The sequence below is a fragment of the Aulonocara sp. 'chitande type north' Nkhata Bay genome, linkage group LG4, assembly GCF_057382095.1.
Source record: "Aulonocara sp. 'chitande type north' Nkhata Bay isolate Kocher_YH1m ecotype deep benthic linkage group LG4, A_spYH_male_GT1.1, whole genome shotgun sequence".
Classification (NCBI taxonomy): domain Eukaryota; kingdom Metazoa; phylum Chordata; class Actinopteri; order Cichliformes; family Cichlidae; genus Aulonocara; species Aulonocara sp. 'chitande type north' Nkhata Bay.
Window position 1 is genome coordinate 30,929,085 of NC_141347.1, and position 16,034 is coordinate 30,945,118.

Sequence of the window (16,034 nt, forward strand, 5' to 3'; positions counted from 1 at the left end):
TTCGTGTTACCGGAAAAATGTCTGCAGGTATAACATAAAAAACTAAGGTTAACCAAATATAACTTAATTTCGTGCAACCGCTTACAATAATTTTTTTATGTTTATCCCACTGATTATTTTTTTCAGTGTAGGTCGGGCCCTTGTTCGCATGGTACTCTCAACAACTAAGTGATACACCTATCTTTTGTCTTCCTATGGAATCACAACAATTAAATGATACCCGCGGTGGGCTTTTGTATGGAAGCCCGTTTCCGCCACTAAAAAAAAAAAAAAGGATCCATAACTCAAAATTTTGAGTTATTTTCTTGAAATTTCGAGTTATTTTCTCGAAATTTCAAGTTATTATCTCGAAATTTCGAGTTATTATCTCGAAATTTCAACATATTAACTCAAAATTTTGAGAAAAGCAACTCGAAATTTCGAGTTAGCGCTGCCAATCAGTAATCTACGTGAATGACGTCATTTCCATGTTACCCGGAAGCTGAAGCCCTCAGCTACAAATGCTACAGCTAAGCTACCGGTATTACATCCAGTTGTGAATGCACAGATTGCTGAGTGTTTTCAGCCTGGCTTCACAAATGATGTGTTATTAGCTGAATCACATGGTGTTACTATCAGCAAACATACTTTAATTTGTTGGGATCCGTTTTTGAGTGCGCGGTCCTGCGCCATATGCTTCCGGGTAACAAGAAAGCGACCTCATTCACGTATATTTTTGATTGACAGAGCTAACTCGAAATTTTGAGAAAAGTAACTCGAAATTTCGAGTTATTTTCTCGAAATTTCGAGTTATTATCTCGAAATTTCGAGTTATGGATACTAGCTTTTTTTTTTTTTTTAGTGGCGGAAACGGGCTTCCATACTTTTGCAATCCTGAACAATTTCAAACAATTAACCGGCTGTTGAAAAGACGGAGCGGGTCTGTGCGACTGGTTTTAGAAGTATCACTGCAGCGTTTATTTTCTAAAGGGCTGAATGTTATTTGTATGGAAGCCCGTTTCCGCCACTAAAAAAAAAAAAAGGATCCATAACTCAAAATTTCGAGTTATTATCTCGAAATTTCGACATATTAACTCAAAATTTTGAGAAAAGCAACTTGAAATTTCGAGTTAGCGCTGCCAATCAGTAATCTACGTGAATGACGTCATTTCCATGTTACCCGGAAGCTGAAGCCCTCAGCTACAAATGCTACAGCTAAGCTACCGGTATTACATCCAGTCGTGAATGCACAGATTGCTGAGTGTTTTCAGCCTGGCTTCACAAATGATGAAATCCCTGTGTTATTAGCTGAATCTGAAGGATATAAAAAAAACAACAGCAATAGAATAATATTAAACACAAAGTGAACCCGTCTTCCTTCATTAAATAGGTTCTTTTAGATGTTAAGGAGGAATTGACTTAACCAGGCTGGCGGAGAATGAAGACAACCGGACACCTGCTGCAGATGGGGAATCAGTGAACTTTTATTGAGACAGAGACAACCTCTCAACACAGCTCACATCAAGAGATTCCTAATATTTGCTGTGAGGATGGGTAGATATTCTCTAAAACTTACAGGAGGGGGTTGTGAGGAAAGTGCTGCATTAGCAGAAAAAACAACTCCATAAAAGGAAATCGGCCTTGGGTGTTCTAGTCTCTTCGCTTGCAGATATCTTACACCTGCAGGATGAGGCGATCGCTTCTTATCGCTCTCAAGGCCAAAGTCGTGAGCACATTTTTATTACACAGTTGCACAGTAACTTTAAAGCTGAACAATATTTAAAGCTGAATAATGTTTGATCAGATTATATTTTCTTCACATCCCCCTTTTGACCCATCTTAAATGGGTCAACACACAAAAATAAGTAACATTCAAAGGAACACAGAGACGTGTCGAAGCCTGGCTCGAAAAACTCCTCGGGTCTTATCATTTGTCTTTATCTGTCATTGCAGATGAGGAGAAAAGAGTCCAGGCACCACCCTGCCCAGGGGTCGGCTGCAAGCAGTCTCGGTTCCCGACGAAAGCAGTAACAGCTGTCCTGCAACCAAGGATACAACGAGTCAGTGCAACCAGGGTAGTGACACAAAATTAACAGTTCCTGTAACCTAGCAACCAAAAAGCATAAGTAATGATAAAAATGTGGAGAGTACAGAGTATACTATAATAATGAGAGATATAAACGTGAAAATGTGAAAGAATAAATCAACCGTAAAATAAACACAGAACGGTAACTGCTAAGGACATTCAAAAGTGAATATGTTAAAAAGTGAGGAAGGGGTGTGGAATAAAACAATTTATATCCAGTGGTGGGAGTACACATTCGCTCAGGCTTAAGTCCGGAGACCCTGAGAACATCGCTTAACCCTCACAACCCGACCAGACACAGTTCAACCAGATATATCCTTCAAGAGGAAGTGGGTGAGGGAAACAATTAATAACAAGCCTAATACAAAACACCACAGAGAAATAACCATTCTAGAAGCATTTAAACAAGAGAAAGACGATAATGTTCGTCACCCTCACGATCAGAGTTTTCATCATCCGTTGGCGAGGAGGTCAAGGCCAGATCCTTTAGGGTAAAAATTAAGCCTGAAAGATCCGGTTTTTTTGCTATTCTGAGCATATTTTGGTTTCTCCAGTGCAAAGCCTGACCCCTAGAGTGCTTGGACCAATCGAGGTCCGTTTCTGACACTAAACTGGACCACTTCCACTGATGCCAACCTCCCAGGGTTATATACCACACTGAGGAGGAGAGATGTACTGCAAGGTTAAAAAGATCCCCCCCTTGGTCTTTGGTGACGGGAGTGACTGGGAAGCTAGCGAAATCTATTTCGACTACCCAACTTTTATTGTTGGGGACACAGAGAGTAATCATTCTAGTCGTACTTGGGGTGCAGGAGGTAACCGTGTGTCGTTTCTTTCTAAATGGATCGGGCGTGGGCAAAACTGGAGAGGAAGTGGTGGGCAAGACCCTAGGGGCTACATTTGTCAGATTGGGACTGTCAGAAGGGGGCGAAGCTTTTGAACTTGAAGGTGTCAGAAGTGTCGGGGGCCCTTCACAGATCAGGATTATGCCAATGGGAATGAGACCCAGGGCCAGGAAGCAAACAAAGACGCAACATCTTTGCCTGCCTGTCATTTCAGGGGGAAAGGGCCAAGACATGTTTACTTAGCTTGGATGTCTTCTAATAGAGGATGATGGGGCAGAGAAAGGTGGTCCAGTTCCCCCCACCTCGCCAAGGGCGTGTTCTAGGAGTTAAAGAGCAACAAAAAGTATCAGTGACACAACTTTAAATGAGCTTTCAGCAGTTAAAACTATTGCAATGTAAAATGTAAATCTTAAAAACTCAAGCCAATATAAAAGCAAAGTCATAAAAGATGTTAAAAATAGAAAAATAAAAATGTTTAGTTCAGTATGAAGAACACCCCCTTTTGTAACCAGCCGGCTTGTAGGTTGAGCTTTGGCTCCCTCAAGTGGTTGGTGATGCTGTTGCAGCTCCTTCTGACAGGTCCTTCTGCACCTCTCTCAAGGTTCTTCCTGGTTCGGTGGCAGCAGCGCACTGTGTGTAATGAAACCAGGTGTCACCTTTCCCTTCGAGCCTGACAGCGTGGGAGGTCCGCTCTGTTATGCGGTAAGGGCCTGTCCAGCGAGGCTCAGCCCACTTTCTCTTTGTGACTTTCAGGAGGACGTAGTCCATTCCAGGTGTAGCCGCCTCTTTCAGCTCTTGCTGGTTTCTTTCAGCGACCTGTGAGGAATACTGGGCAACAAAACTGCGGAGCATGTTATAATATGTCCTCGGATCGAGGTCTGAATCAGCTTCATCCGACATTAACAGGCGAGAGGAGGGGCCAGGAAAAGGCCTGCCATGCTCCAACTCAAATGGAGTGTAACCAGAGGTTTGATTTACTGAGCATCTTATGGACATTAATGCAAGAGGCAATGCCTTAACCCAATCTAATTTGGTCTGTGCACAGATTTTAGCCAATTTAGTTTTTAGAGTTTGATTCATCCTTTCCACTTTCCCCTGGGACTGGGGGTGGTAAACTGAGCCAAACTTATGTTTCAAACCTAATGCGGCTTCAACCCTCTGCAGATCGTGGTTCCTGAAATGTGAACCATTGTCCGACCTTATGACCTCGGGAAACCCATGCTGTGGTATATAATGATTAATCAGACACTTCACCACAGTTCTACTGTTTTCACTTGCTGTCGGCCAGGCTTCTGGCCAACCTGAAAATGCATCCACAGCCACCAGCAGGTACCTGTAACTACCTACTCTGTCCACCATGTCTGTGTAATCAATGATTATTTCTTTCCCTGGGCAAAGTGGGATGGGGAAGTACCCTGCTATTGGCTTGAAGGCGGGCTTGATTCCAAATTGGTTGCACTCCTTACAGGTTTTAACCATGTATTTTGTCATGTCTTTTAGATAAGGGTGCCACCAGGCGGCTAAGTTCCTCATCATTTGTGCAGGTCCCACATGCCCCACTCCATGTGCCTCTTCCATTGCTGTCTGTCTGACCCCTGGCGGTAGAATGGGCCTTCCATCTGGGCCACGCCAGACATCTGTGTTTGTGGCCCCTCTTGTTACCCATAATGATTTTTCCTGGGGGCTGGCTTTGTCCTGTAACTCTCTGATTGTGGCTAGGCCTAGTTGTATGGGTGGTCTTTCTGGAGGGGGTGTGGCTTCTGGGTCCATTACCATAATCAGGGAGGGTAAGTAACCAGCTGTCTGCTTCGCTACTAAGTCGGCCTGCTTGTTACCTAATGCCACTAAATCCAATCCGGCACTGTGACCTTTGCATTTTACCACTGCCACCTTAACAGGTAACAACAGTGCTTCCGCTAATTCCCTCATTTCTATCTCATGTTTAATGGGCTTTCCGCTGGCTGTCAAAAAACCAGCTCTTAGCCACTGCTTGAGCTCCACATGCACTGCTCCCACAGCATAAGCTGAATCACTGTATATATTCACTTTCTGTCCCTTTCCCATCCTTAAGGCTTCAATCACCGCTCTCAGTTCAGCTCTCTGTGCAGACTGTTGTCCTGTCAACTGCTCTGCTTTCACTGTTTTCCATCTCATGTCTGTCTGTTCCACTATTGCCCATGCAGCCTTCAACATTCCACTTTCAGTTCTGAAACAACATCCATCTGTGAACCAATCTTTTTCTGCATCCATTAGAGGTTCTGCCTGCAAATCTGGCCTGATTTTCTCCTGTACCTGCACAACCTCTTCACACATATGTGGTTCCCCTGATCCCATGTGATCAGCCATGTTTATGCCTTCATGTGAGTAGGTGATGTGTGGTGCTTCCAAAATGGTACTGAGGCGTCTCTGCCTGAGTGAAGTGAGTGTGAAGGCCTGTGAAGAGACGTAGGCCACCACACTGTGTGATGTCAAAATTTTTAGTGGGTGGTTCATCACTATGTGTGCTGTTTTCTGAATGATTTTTGCAAGTCCAGAAACGTGTTGTGTGCACGGTGGGTGGCGTTTTTCAGTGTTGTCAAGCATTACGCTTACATATGTCAACACTTTTCTCTCTCCCCCTTTTTTCTGGAACAGGATACCATTGATATGGGTTCCAGTTCCAGAAACATCAAGATGAAAAGGCAAAGCATAATCTGGCACAGCAAGGTCAGAGGCGACAGAAAGCTGTTGTTTTAACTTTATAAACGCCTGTTCTGTTTCTGTAGTCCATGAGAGGGGAGCAGAGAGGTTTCTCATGCCTTGTTCATTTACCAGAGCGCGCAAAGGGGAAGTAAGGCCAACATAGTCTGGGACATAGGTCCTGCTGTAACCAGTCAGGCCCAAAAATGACAACATGTCTTTTACAGTTAGAGGTTTCGGATGGTGCAAAATGGAGTTCCTGTGTTCTGGGGACAAGGAAATACCGGACTGTGAGACCATGCGGCCTAGAAAAGAAACCTGTTTTCTTGCAATCTGTAGTTTGGTTTTGCTCACTTTAAAACCTGTGTTGGCCAGGTGGTGAAGTACCACTCTGGTGGCCTCCAAACAGATGTCAGCCGTGGGGGCAGACAGCAAAAGGTCATCCACATATTGTATTAACATACAGTCAGATGGTAGTGGGCTGGTTTGTAAAAGTTCTTTCAAACACTGATTAAACAGTCCTGGGGAGAGGGCAAATCCCTGTGGTAAGCGAGTGTAACGCCATTGTCGGCCTCTAAATGTAAATGAGAAAATGTCACGCAGTGACTCACGAAGTGGGAGGCAGAAAAAGGCATTAGCCAAGTCAATGCAGGTGAACCAGGCATGAGATGGTGGGAGGTTGGTCAAGGCAACATAAGGATTAGGCACAGGCAAAGTAGGAGTGCCAAGTAAGGCATTAATCCTTCTCAAATCATGTGCCATTCTGAACTTCCCCGTGCCTTTTTTCTCAACGGGTAGGATGGGCGTGTTCCACTTAGAGCAGGAGGGCTCCAAGACACCGGCAGTGACCAAACCAGAAATTGTTTCTGCAATCCCAGCCTCAGCCTCCGGTTTGTGTGGGTACTGAGGCTGCCACAAAGGGGTAGCAGATGACAGTTGAAAAGAGACTGGCTCCACATCAACTAAACCTACATCTGTGGGTCCAAGGGACCACAAACAATCTGGAAGAGAGTCGAGTAAAGGCGCAGCATCACAGTGGTCTGTGTGTTCTCTGCCATGTGACCCGCTGACCACTCCATGTTGCAGTGTTGAGGAATTAAAGCAATCATTTAAAATTTGGTATGTCTTGGTAGATGGAGAAAACAAAACCTGTGGGAGTTTTGTAGGTGTCCAGTCAGTGGCCGCAAGGGAACGTTTAACCATTCCACCCAGCTCCTTAGCCTGGTGTCCAGGATGTAAGGCCAGTGACACATGGGGAGCTGCCTCATCAGACATCATGTACCACTGTAATTGATCTGTTGTAAAAGTAACCGCTGCTGCCACTCCCTCCGGTGCCGCAAAAATGCACGACATGTTCAGAGACCAAGCCCGCCCCTCACACTGCTCTTGGAACATGTGCTGGTACCAGGTGGTGTCATGCCTGTCATAAAACAGTGTAACATGAGGTGGGTCAGGGGGAGGGACATAAGGATGTAGGAGTGAGAGCCACGGCCGCCATTGCTGAAAAGCAGTCCAAACTCCTGGTTCAGCAGGTGTTTCAACTTCCAATAATGCCCAGTAGATGTCAGCAGAGTCCGCCAAACAGGAGGAGGGTTGCAGCAGAAACTGACCACCTCCCTCTGGCCCATTAGAACAGGGAAGCACAACCCCAGTAGGGAGAGTTACAGTTAGGCCTTGTGAAGAGCAGAGTATTGTGGCTCCTAATTTAATCAACAAGTCTCTTCCCAGTAAATTCACAGGCGCCTGTTTTGAACAAACATAGCTGTGTAACAAAGTCTGATCTCCAACCGTTGTGGGGAGGGGCACGGTGTAAGGCAGAGTTTTAGGTTCCCCAGATATGCCCACCACTGTAATCACTGTGTCAGTAAGTCTTTCACGAGCAACATCCTTAATGGTGGAGTACGTAGCTCCAGTGTCCACTAAAAAGCTGCTTCTTCTTCTATCTACAGTTATGGACAGCATAGGGTCCGCCGTTGTCCCTTCACCGTCCTGGGCAGTCTGTGGGGTGTCCTATAGCTGGGGACCACCCTCGTAGTACTCCCACCCCATCACAGGCATCTGTGGGGCCGGGGGCACTTCAACTAAAGCACCACGAGGTCCACCTCTGTGGCCAGGATGCTGATAGGGCCCACCACGGGCTCCCCTGCCTCTTCCAGCAGCCGGGTTCAAAGGGCACGCTTTAGCCCAGTGTCCAGGTTGTCCACACCGGAAACAAACATACATCTGGCCTCCCCTACCACCTCCCATCTGACCCCTTCCCCTGAAACCACCTCTGTTTCCTCCAAATGGGGAACCTCTCTGCCCATAAGGGGCCGGGGAGTGATAAGCACCATACTGGGGGGGCTGTGGATCAGTTGGCCATGGGTTCGGATACAAATCAGGGGCAACTGGACCAGGAGCGGGAGCCGCAGCGGCCACAAGCTGCTTTTTAGGCTTGTCACCTTTTCCACCCAGGTCGTTTTTAGCTTTCTGCAGCTGAACCTTCAACAGTTGCAACTGTAAATCTTCGACGCTCTCCGCTTTATCATCAGACTTAATCTGCACTTTGTTAAGATTAAAAATCAAATGTTTCTTCCAGATTGCAAAGTCACAGTCCTGCAAATCAGGATTATCCTCCATTTTCTGGCTTACTGACTCCGGAATGCCCCTCAGCACCGCCCTTCTAAACCACATGCTCTGTGAACAAGTCCTACTGGGGTGATGACCTGTATGGTTCACCCAGTCTTCAACAGCCTGATTTAGATACTGGGTGGGATTTTGCTTTCCCTCCCATTTAAATTTCTGTAAGGTGCCTTGATTTTTGGGTGGGAATTGTTTGCGCAGGGCCGGTCCAATAAACCTCAAGGCCTGCATTAGTGGCACCTCGTTCTCATGCATGGTAGTACCCGCATTTTGTTCCAGGTCCGCTGCCTGAGATCGGGATGTGCACCTAGTTATAATAGCTCTAAAATCTCCCAGTGCGAGGTCCTGTCCAGCTGTGTATTTATCCAAACCAGCCAACCAGGCATTCCCTCCCTCCATTATGTCAGGGAGTTTGTCCACTAGGGCCTGGACATCTCCGAATGAATAAGGTTGATACACTGGTCTACGTTGCGCTTTAGTCTGGACCAGGGGAAACATGCCTGGAGGCTGAGGCACAGGGCCCTTAGATCTAGTCTGATATCCTAAACTGTGAGGGGTAGAGGGGGGTGTATTGTTAAGGTCACTGAGTTCATCATCAGTATCCTCAGTTTCTTCCCCGCCTGGTGGGGTAGCAGTGTCAGCAAAAGCGTGGGCTAAACTCATCTGTGTTTCCGGATCCTGACGGCCCACCAAAGACATGGTAACTGTGACCTTTGGTGAAGTGCCAGGCTCAGTTTTTGCAGTAGTGGTCAGATCTCCCTTAACAGCGACAGGAGTGCTGGCAAAGGGGTTGGACCGAGAAAGAGGGGCTGACGCAACACGATTATTCACCTGGACCACTGACCTATGTTCATTTAAGCAGCTGCGTAATGCTGCTTCTAGATCAGTTAATTGTTGTTCAGTGGGTTCCTGTCTGTTCATTCGAACCGCAAATGGTGCGCTCGCAAATGGGTCAGTTAGGCCCTCAGATCCGGTTCCAAAACAATGGGACATAGAAGAGGGGGCTCTACTACTAGCTGAGGATGTCGCCGACAGAGAGGAGCTTCCTGGGCAAAAATGCTTGGTATCTATGGGAGTTGGAGCTACGGGCGGTTCTTCTCCAATAGTCATTATTCCACCAGAGATATTAAGTACCGGATATATGCCTGCTGAGGGAGGAGTTGAGGCAGAATAGGGAGGTGGCTGAGACCTATTTTTCTTCATGTGTGGTTTTGCAGTTTCCCATAAACACACCCAGTGATTAAATTTAGCTTTGCGGCCTGCGTGCTTATCTGCTTCCTTTCTGTGTCTCACCCCGCTTATCACACCTGCACCTGCTGCTGCTGAGTTGGCTTCTTCCTCTTTCTCTTTTGCCTGCATAGCCTTATTCTGCCAAATTATTCCCCAGTTACCACTACTCCCCTCGTCCTTTCCCTTTTCTTTCATTAACCTTTCAGCTGTTTTCCTCAATGACTCTTTCTGCTTTTTTGCTTCTTTAGGCTGGTGTGTGGAGTTGATGACTGTCTCAACACATGTTAATTGTTCTCCCAATGTGCTAAGAATAACACCGGGACCCCAACCATCATCATTAGTTTGTCGATCTAATTCTCCATCCATTTTACTGTCAATGGAGGAGTGTTCTTTTATTGATTTTAAAGGAGAATTTGGGCCAGCTGGGTTTCTGCCTCTGTTAGGCACTAACAGCTGGGGCGCTGCTTTAAAGGTGAGTCAGCACTGAAATATCCCTTCAGGTGTTACCAAGCTTCTACCAAACCGGAGTCTGGCGGGTAACCTTGCCTAGAGCTTCCTGATAGGGGTGCTAGTTGGTTGTCACCTTGTTCACACGTCTCATTCACACTTCATACATTACCTGCAGTCACTCATTACCCTCCTTATGTATGTAATAAATGTGTAAAAAAAAAATTCTATGTGTGGTGTATTATTTTAACCAAAAGAGGAACCTAGTTCCTTTAATTGTGTAATCTGTGAACAACGGAGAACCAAACTGTCCTGCCCAGTGTTCCACAGCAAGCATTCAGCGTGTATTTATGTGTGTCCAATATCAAACAGAACATCAAAACATTTAAAACACTAAAATCATCGGGGTTTTAAGAAGAGATCCGTTTTCTCCTATTGATCAAAGGGACCCCTCCTTTGGACTCCAACCAGTACTTCTCCTTTTTAAGTTTTAGAGGATCTTTTCTAATAAAGTCCTCTGGGCCTTCCTAACCCTTCTGTAGTTTAGAGAATATTACTAAAAAATATTCTCAAGGCCTTTAACCTTTTAATTTGTTTAGAAAGGCGTTACTAATAAACCCTTTCAAGGTCCCAGACCTGCACTGAGGTATTTATCCGACACCGGAGAGCAACCCGTCGGCTGCAACCGTGGTCAGACCTCAGTTCACTCTTATCTTTATTCACTTATTCACTTATTTCTTATTCACTTATCTCTTATTCACTTGTCTGATTCTCAACAAGCCTTAAGTAAGCCAGACAATTTTGGTTATGAATTACTAGGAGTTTGGACACTAAGTATTTTTATAATGTTCAATATAGCAGAAATAAAAGGTCTGCTTACCTTGTTTTTGTGTGCACACAGCTTTTGTCCAAACTCCGTTCACTCAGACCACGGCCGAAATCCTCTCATCCGTTCCAGTTGACCTGGAGCGGATCCTGTTCGTGACGCCAATTGAAGGATATAAAAAAAACAACAGCAATAGAATAATATTAAACACAAAGTGAACCCGTCTTCCTTCATTAAATAGGTTCTTTTAGATGTTAAGGAGGAATTGACTTAACCAGGCTGGCGGAGAATGAAGACAACCGGACACCTGCTGCAGATGGGGAATCAGTGAACTTTTATTGAGACAGAGACAACCTCTCAACACAGCTCACATCAAGAGATTCCTAATATTTGCTGTGAGGATGGGTAGATATTCTCTAAAACTTACAGGAGGGGGTTGTGAGGAAAGTGCTGCATTAGCAGAAAAAACAACTCCATAAAAGGAAATCGGCCTTGGGTGTTCTAGTCTCTTCGCTTGCAGATATCTTACACCTGCAGGATGAGGCGATCGCTTCTTATCGCTCTCAAGGCCAAAGTCGTGAGCACATTTTTATTACACAGTTGCACAGTAACTTTAAAGCTGAACAATATTTAAAGCTGAATAATGTTTGATCAGATTATATTTTCTTCAAATCACATGGTGTTACTATCAGCAAACATACTTTAATTTGTTGGGATCCGTTTTTGAGTGCGCGGTCCTGCGCCATATGCTTCCGGGTAACAAGAAAGCGACCTCATTCACGTATATTTTTGATTGGCAGAGCTAACTCGAAATTTCGAGAAAATAACTCGAAATTTCGAGAAAATAACTCGAAATTTTGAGAAAATAACTCGAAATTTCGAGTTATGGATACTAGCTTTTTTTTTTAGTGGCGGAAACGGGCTTCCATATATTTGCGACCATCTGTTGTGTTAAAAACTATTCTGAAACCATGAAACCCCTTACGGAAGAAATTCCCGTTTGATCCATTTTTAAATAAATAAAATGCTTGCATCACTGCATGCTGTGACATCAGAATCACAAAATGAGTGTGATTAAAACACAATTAGTTTGAAAGAGCGATACTGGCTGCTTTGGGGGGAAAGGTGACATCGTGTTCAATGTGTTTTAGAAGTAGCCCAATAGCGTTTATTTTCTAAAGGGCTGAATGTTATTTGTGACCATTTACTGTGTTAAAAAACTAGCTGGCTCTGTCTCTCTCATAGTTCAACATTCCGAAATCCCGATTTTTAAATAAAATGATCGCATCAACCCGTGAACAAAAACCCCAGTAGATGCGTAAAAACTAGTTAGATTAAAAACTAGTGGTTTGATTAAATGAAACGCTTGTGAACAGGCTGACATTGCCCATTCAGAAGAAATTCCCATTTGTGCCGTTTTTAAAATAAAATGCTTGCATCGCTGCATGCTGAGACATTGTCAGAATCACAAAATTAGTGTGATTAAAACACTGTTACCAACACTTTTGACTAGATGTAAATAAAAAGCATTCCAGCTTTGTTAATGCGCACTGTGAAGCAAAACGGCTTCCACCCCTCCATACAAAAACAAAGAATTGCTCTTAAGAACACATATGTCTGCATAACTGAATGTTGAGGCACGCAAAAGCCATAAAATAGTTTAATTAAAAACCCTATGGTTTGTTTAAATTAAAACCCAGTTAAAAACACATAAACTCATATAACCTCTCTGACGCCCTGTGTGTTTCCACACATGAACTCGCGTACCCAGAGCACACCTGAACGCACACACGCACGAAACCATCAAACAGGTTGCCAACCTTTTGCCATCGTTTTACTACTAACACTGAAGAAGCGCTTTACTTTTGACACTTTAATTAATTTAATGATACTATGTTTATTATAATACTTCTTCAAGAGCCTCTTTAGTTTTTGCTCTTTGAGCACAAAGGTAGTTATGTACTTACTTGCTGTCCAACATGTACCAGATAAGGGTGGTCATCACGGTCCCCAAACTGAGGAAAGTGAACATGAAAGACAAGAAAGACTTCATACGATGTCCTCTCATACCTCTCCCCTCCTGTTAGTCTTACACTTCAATCTGTCCAAATTTTCTCTCCCCCTCTTCTTCCTTCTCCCGCTTTTACCTTTCACAAAACTCACTTTTTTTTTTATCTGCCCTATTCCAGTTGCTTAGGTTTTCAGTTTTTTCCCACTCCTACTCAGATTGCTCTACCTCAAGCATTACATGCCAGCTCAATGAAGACTATGAATCCCATTATGAACCCTAGCCTGTTTGGCGCCCTGGGCGAACACTCCCTCCCCAATGAGAACAGGACAAATCAACAATTGACAATGACTAATTAATACTAAAATCTGTAGCATATTGTATTGTTTGGAGTTTAGTCTGTTACTGTTGCTAGTTTTACCATTTCTTCTTGGATCGACTGTAACCCACATAATTTCCTTAGGGATTAATAAAGTATTCTGATTCTGATTGTTTCAGGATACATGAGCTGCCATTATCCAATCACACATCTGCTTACCTGTATCTTTTGCTCGTTTCTCCTTCTCCTCTTTTCTATTTTTTTCTAAACAGAGCACCTGATGGCTTTGAACTTTTCTTGTCCATCTTCCATTGATTTTCATTTTGCACTCCAATATGAACACCCATCTCTCAACCCAAGGATCACCACAACATAACCTAACAGACCTACACCTTAGTTCACAGGTTCACTTTGTCTAGGGTGCATTTCTGAGATTTCACACAACCCAGGATTCAAATCATGAATACATAATGGTCTTGGATTTACAACATTATAAATGAAATGTGCTCTATTTGGAAGCAGCCGGCCTTTTCGACGGGTTGTGAGACTTTAAATCATCAAACTGTAAATTTTAAATTGTTATTGATCCCTTTACCTCTAGTCCTAAAGCGTATATTTATTTTCTTACTCTTCTTATATATATTGTTTGTTTACTTGCACTGCTGTAACTGGAGCCTCGTCGTCTCGTCTCTCTATATATTGGATTGTATGTAGCGGAGATGACAATAAAGTTTACTTTGACTTCGGCAGCAAGCAGGCGCACCGAGGGCTCTAGCGCTCACTTTTCGCGTATAGAATTTCGAAAAAACATCAGTGCAAATTATAAGTCTGTATTATAATGTCTGGTGTTTTCGTGTTTGTTGCTTTGTTTTTATTTTGTTTTATTTTGCAAGTTGGTTATTAGATGCTGCTCCAGCCGGTCAGTGAATCCCCCGCCGCCCCGCCCTCTCCTCCCTGCGCCGCAAGCAGCAGGCGCACCTCGCAAACGAAGGGCGCTCTTACTCCCCGCAAATGGGCGATAGAAAACCGATCGGTGCGTATGCCATTCCCAATGTGTGCTGGCTGACGTCGGGGGAGCTTGAGTACAAGCATTTTTTTTGGCCAATGCCCGTTATGCCGCCCAATCAATCAGATGAACTCTTAATACCAACCAAACGCTTATGAACACATAAAAGCTTTCAGCTGGTGTTTCTCTAACTAAGTAACGAACAGCTGGAAAAATGAGAGAAGTGGGAAGTGATGATTTACTTGCTCTCTGTTGCCAAATGACTAATGTTAGCAGAATTAAATTCTTGCAGTGATTAGATTAATACTGGCAAAGCACTTTTTTCAAAATTAACTAAAAAAAAGCATGCCTTTAAAAACACATCTGATAATGTATTAATATTTTAAAAATGTATTATATTTTACTTAAAACTACATTATACAAGCATTTCACATATCAGTACATGCAAGTGTCCACTTTGTGGCAGCATTTCTTCACCACTATGTTGTCACTGTTGCATATATATTATACCTGCACATTGTTACTGCTCTTTTGAAACAGATGCCTCCCAAAACAAATATTTTTAATCAACTATTTGCTCAAATTACCACAGATATTCAGATATTCTTGTGTATTATGCTTTTGGTCCCTACCAAGAACTAACGCCCCAGTTCTTGACTGTTGTTTATTTTTGTTCCTTTTTTTTCTGGCAGCTTGGTCCTTCAAGCTGGATCTCAACATTTCCCCCACTCACCTCGGGAACATGACCGAGACCGTGCATACGGGAGTCTGGGGCTCCACCCCAGTATTGGGGTTAGAAGTGCTGTTTCAGAATGTAGAGAGCGGGAGCTAGAGGCAACTGAAAGAGTGACGAGAATCATAAACTAGAGGAGCAACTAGAATTGGGAGCAAGTGGCCTGGGACCGCGAAAAGGAAACCTCACATGGAAAATAAGATAGGCCTGCTACTAGAATCCTAGAATCTGACTTTTCTAGACTTTTCTAAGAGAGACTAGTCATTTAAAAGGGTGTGATCAAAGCCCAATGATCAAACACCACTTGTTGTAGAGACCCACCTTTTAGCACATCCCAGCACACCCACTCACTTCACCAGATGCACCTTGTTTAGTTCTCTCACCTTTGATTGGGTGTGGTGCTTGTCCTTAATTGCACTCACCTGTCACACATTATATAAGGACTGCATTCACTTTTGGCTCACTTTTTCTTCACTCCTACATGGAGCGGCAGCAGAGCAATGGCAGTCCATGTGTGTCCTTCCTTCCTTCCTTCCTTCCTTTATTGATTTGGAGAATAAAAGGAAAACCCTGTGAATGATTAGATGACTGCTTATTCTTATTCTAATCGGATGAGCCCATGATGCTGATTACTTAAGCCCTGAGCCTTCCTTCCTTCAAAACACCACTGATCAAAGCCCACTGATCAATGGCCATGAGTACCATTCACAGAGAGTTGGGGAATGACTGCAATCACAGCATTGTAAGATGGCGAAAGATGTACCCTTAGGCCCCCACCTCGATTCAGAGATGGTCTTTCCCTTTTCACGTAAATAGCCTCCAGAGGAACCAGTGTTCCTCTGGTTTGAGCGCTGGCCTGTGTGGACTCCTAGCCTGACGAGTTAGCTCTTCTGTGTTGTGCCATCTGCTTCACCAGAGGTTGTTTGGTTTCCCTGATCTATAAATCTTGGCAATTCTCCTGGCACTAAACAGCGTACACTATGTTACTCTGTTTGTATCGGGTGACCCGATCCTTGGGGTGGACCAGTTTTTGGTGCAGCGTGTTTTGGGGTTTAAAAGCCACAGAGACATGGCGTTTAGAAAAAATGCATCTCAGCTGGTCCGATACTCCTGACATGTACGGGGTCACTAAGTGTTTTCCCTTAGGCAGCAGTTGTCCTTCTCTCCTGGATCAGCTGGAGCTTTCTTTTGGTGCCTTACCAGTTTTGACACATGTCCAGCTGGGATAACCACATTTACGAGGGGGCTTCTTGA

General features: G+C 44.1%; 2 protein-coding genes across 2 annotated transcripts in view; both read right to left on the minus strand.

Moving 5' to 3' along the window:
- The window catches only part of LOC147332984 (alpha-2,8-sialyltransferase 8F-like), a 28,309-nt gene extending 15,429 nt beyond the window's left edge, over positions 1-12,880 (minus strand). Inside the window, exon 1 of the mRNA XM_086289856.1 lies at positions 12,682-12,880. Coding sequence (XP_086145982.1) covers positions 12,682-12,782 — 101 coding nt within the window. The 5' untranslated portion in view covers positions 12,783-12,880. The remainder of the gene's footprint in view (positions 1-12,681) is intronic.
- Positions 7,600-10,820, minus strand: LOC147332985 (uncharacterized). Its single transcript, XM_086289854.1, has one exon. It carries the CDS (start codon positions 9,805-9,807, stop codon positions 7,600-7,602), a length of 2,208 nt encoding a protein of 735 aa, XP_086145980.1. The 5' UTR covers positions 9,808-10,820.
- Positions 12,881-16,034: the final 3,154 nt, after the last annotated feature.

What these genes read in the sequence shown, in the direction of transcription:
- LOC147332985 (XM_086289854.1), bottom strand. Translation starts at nt 9,807, where the DNA reads ATGGATGGAGAATTAGATCGACAAACTAATGATGATGGTTGGGGTCCC.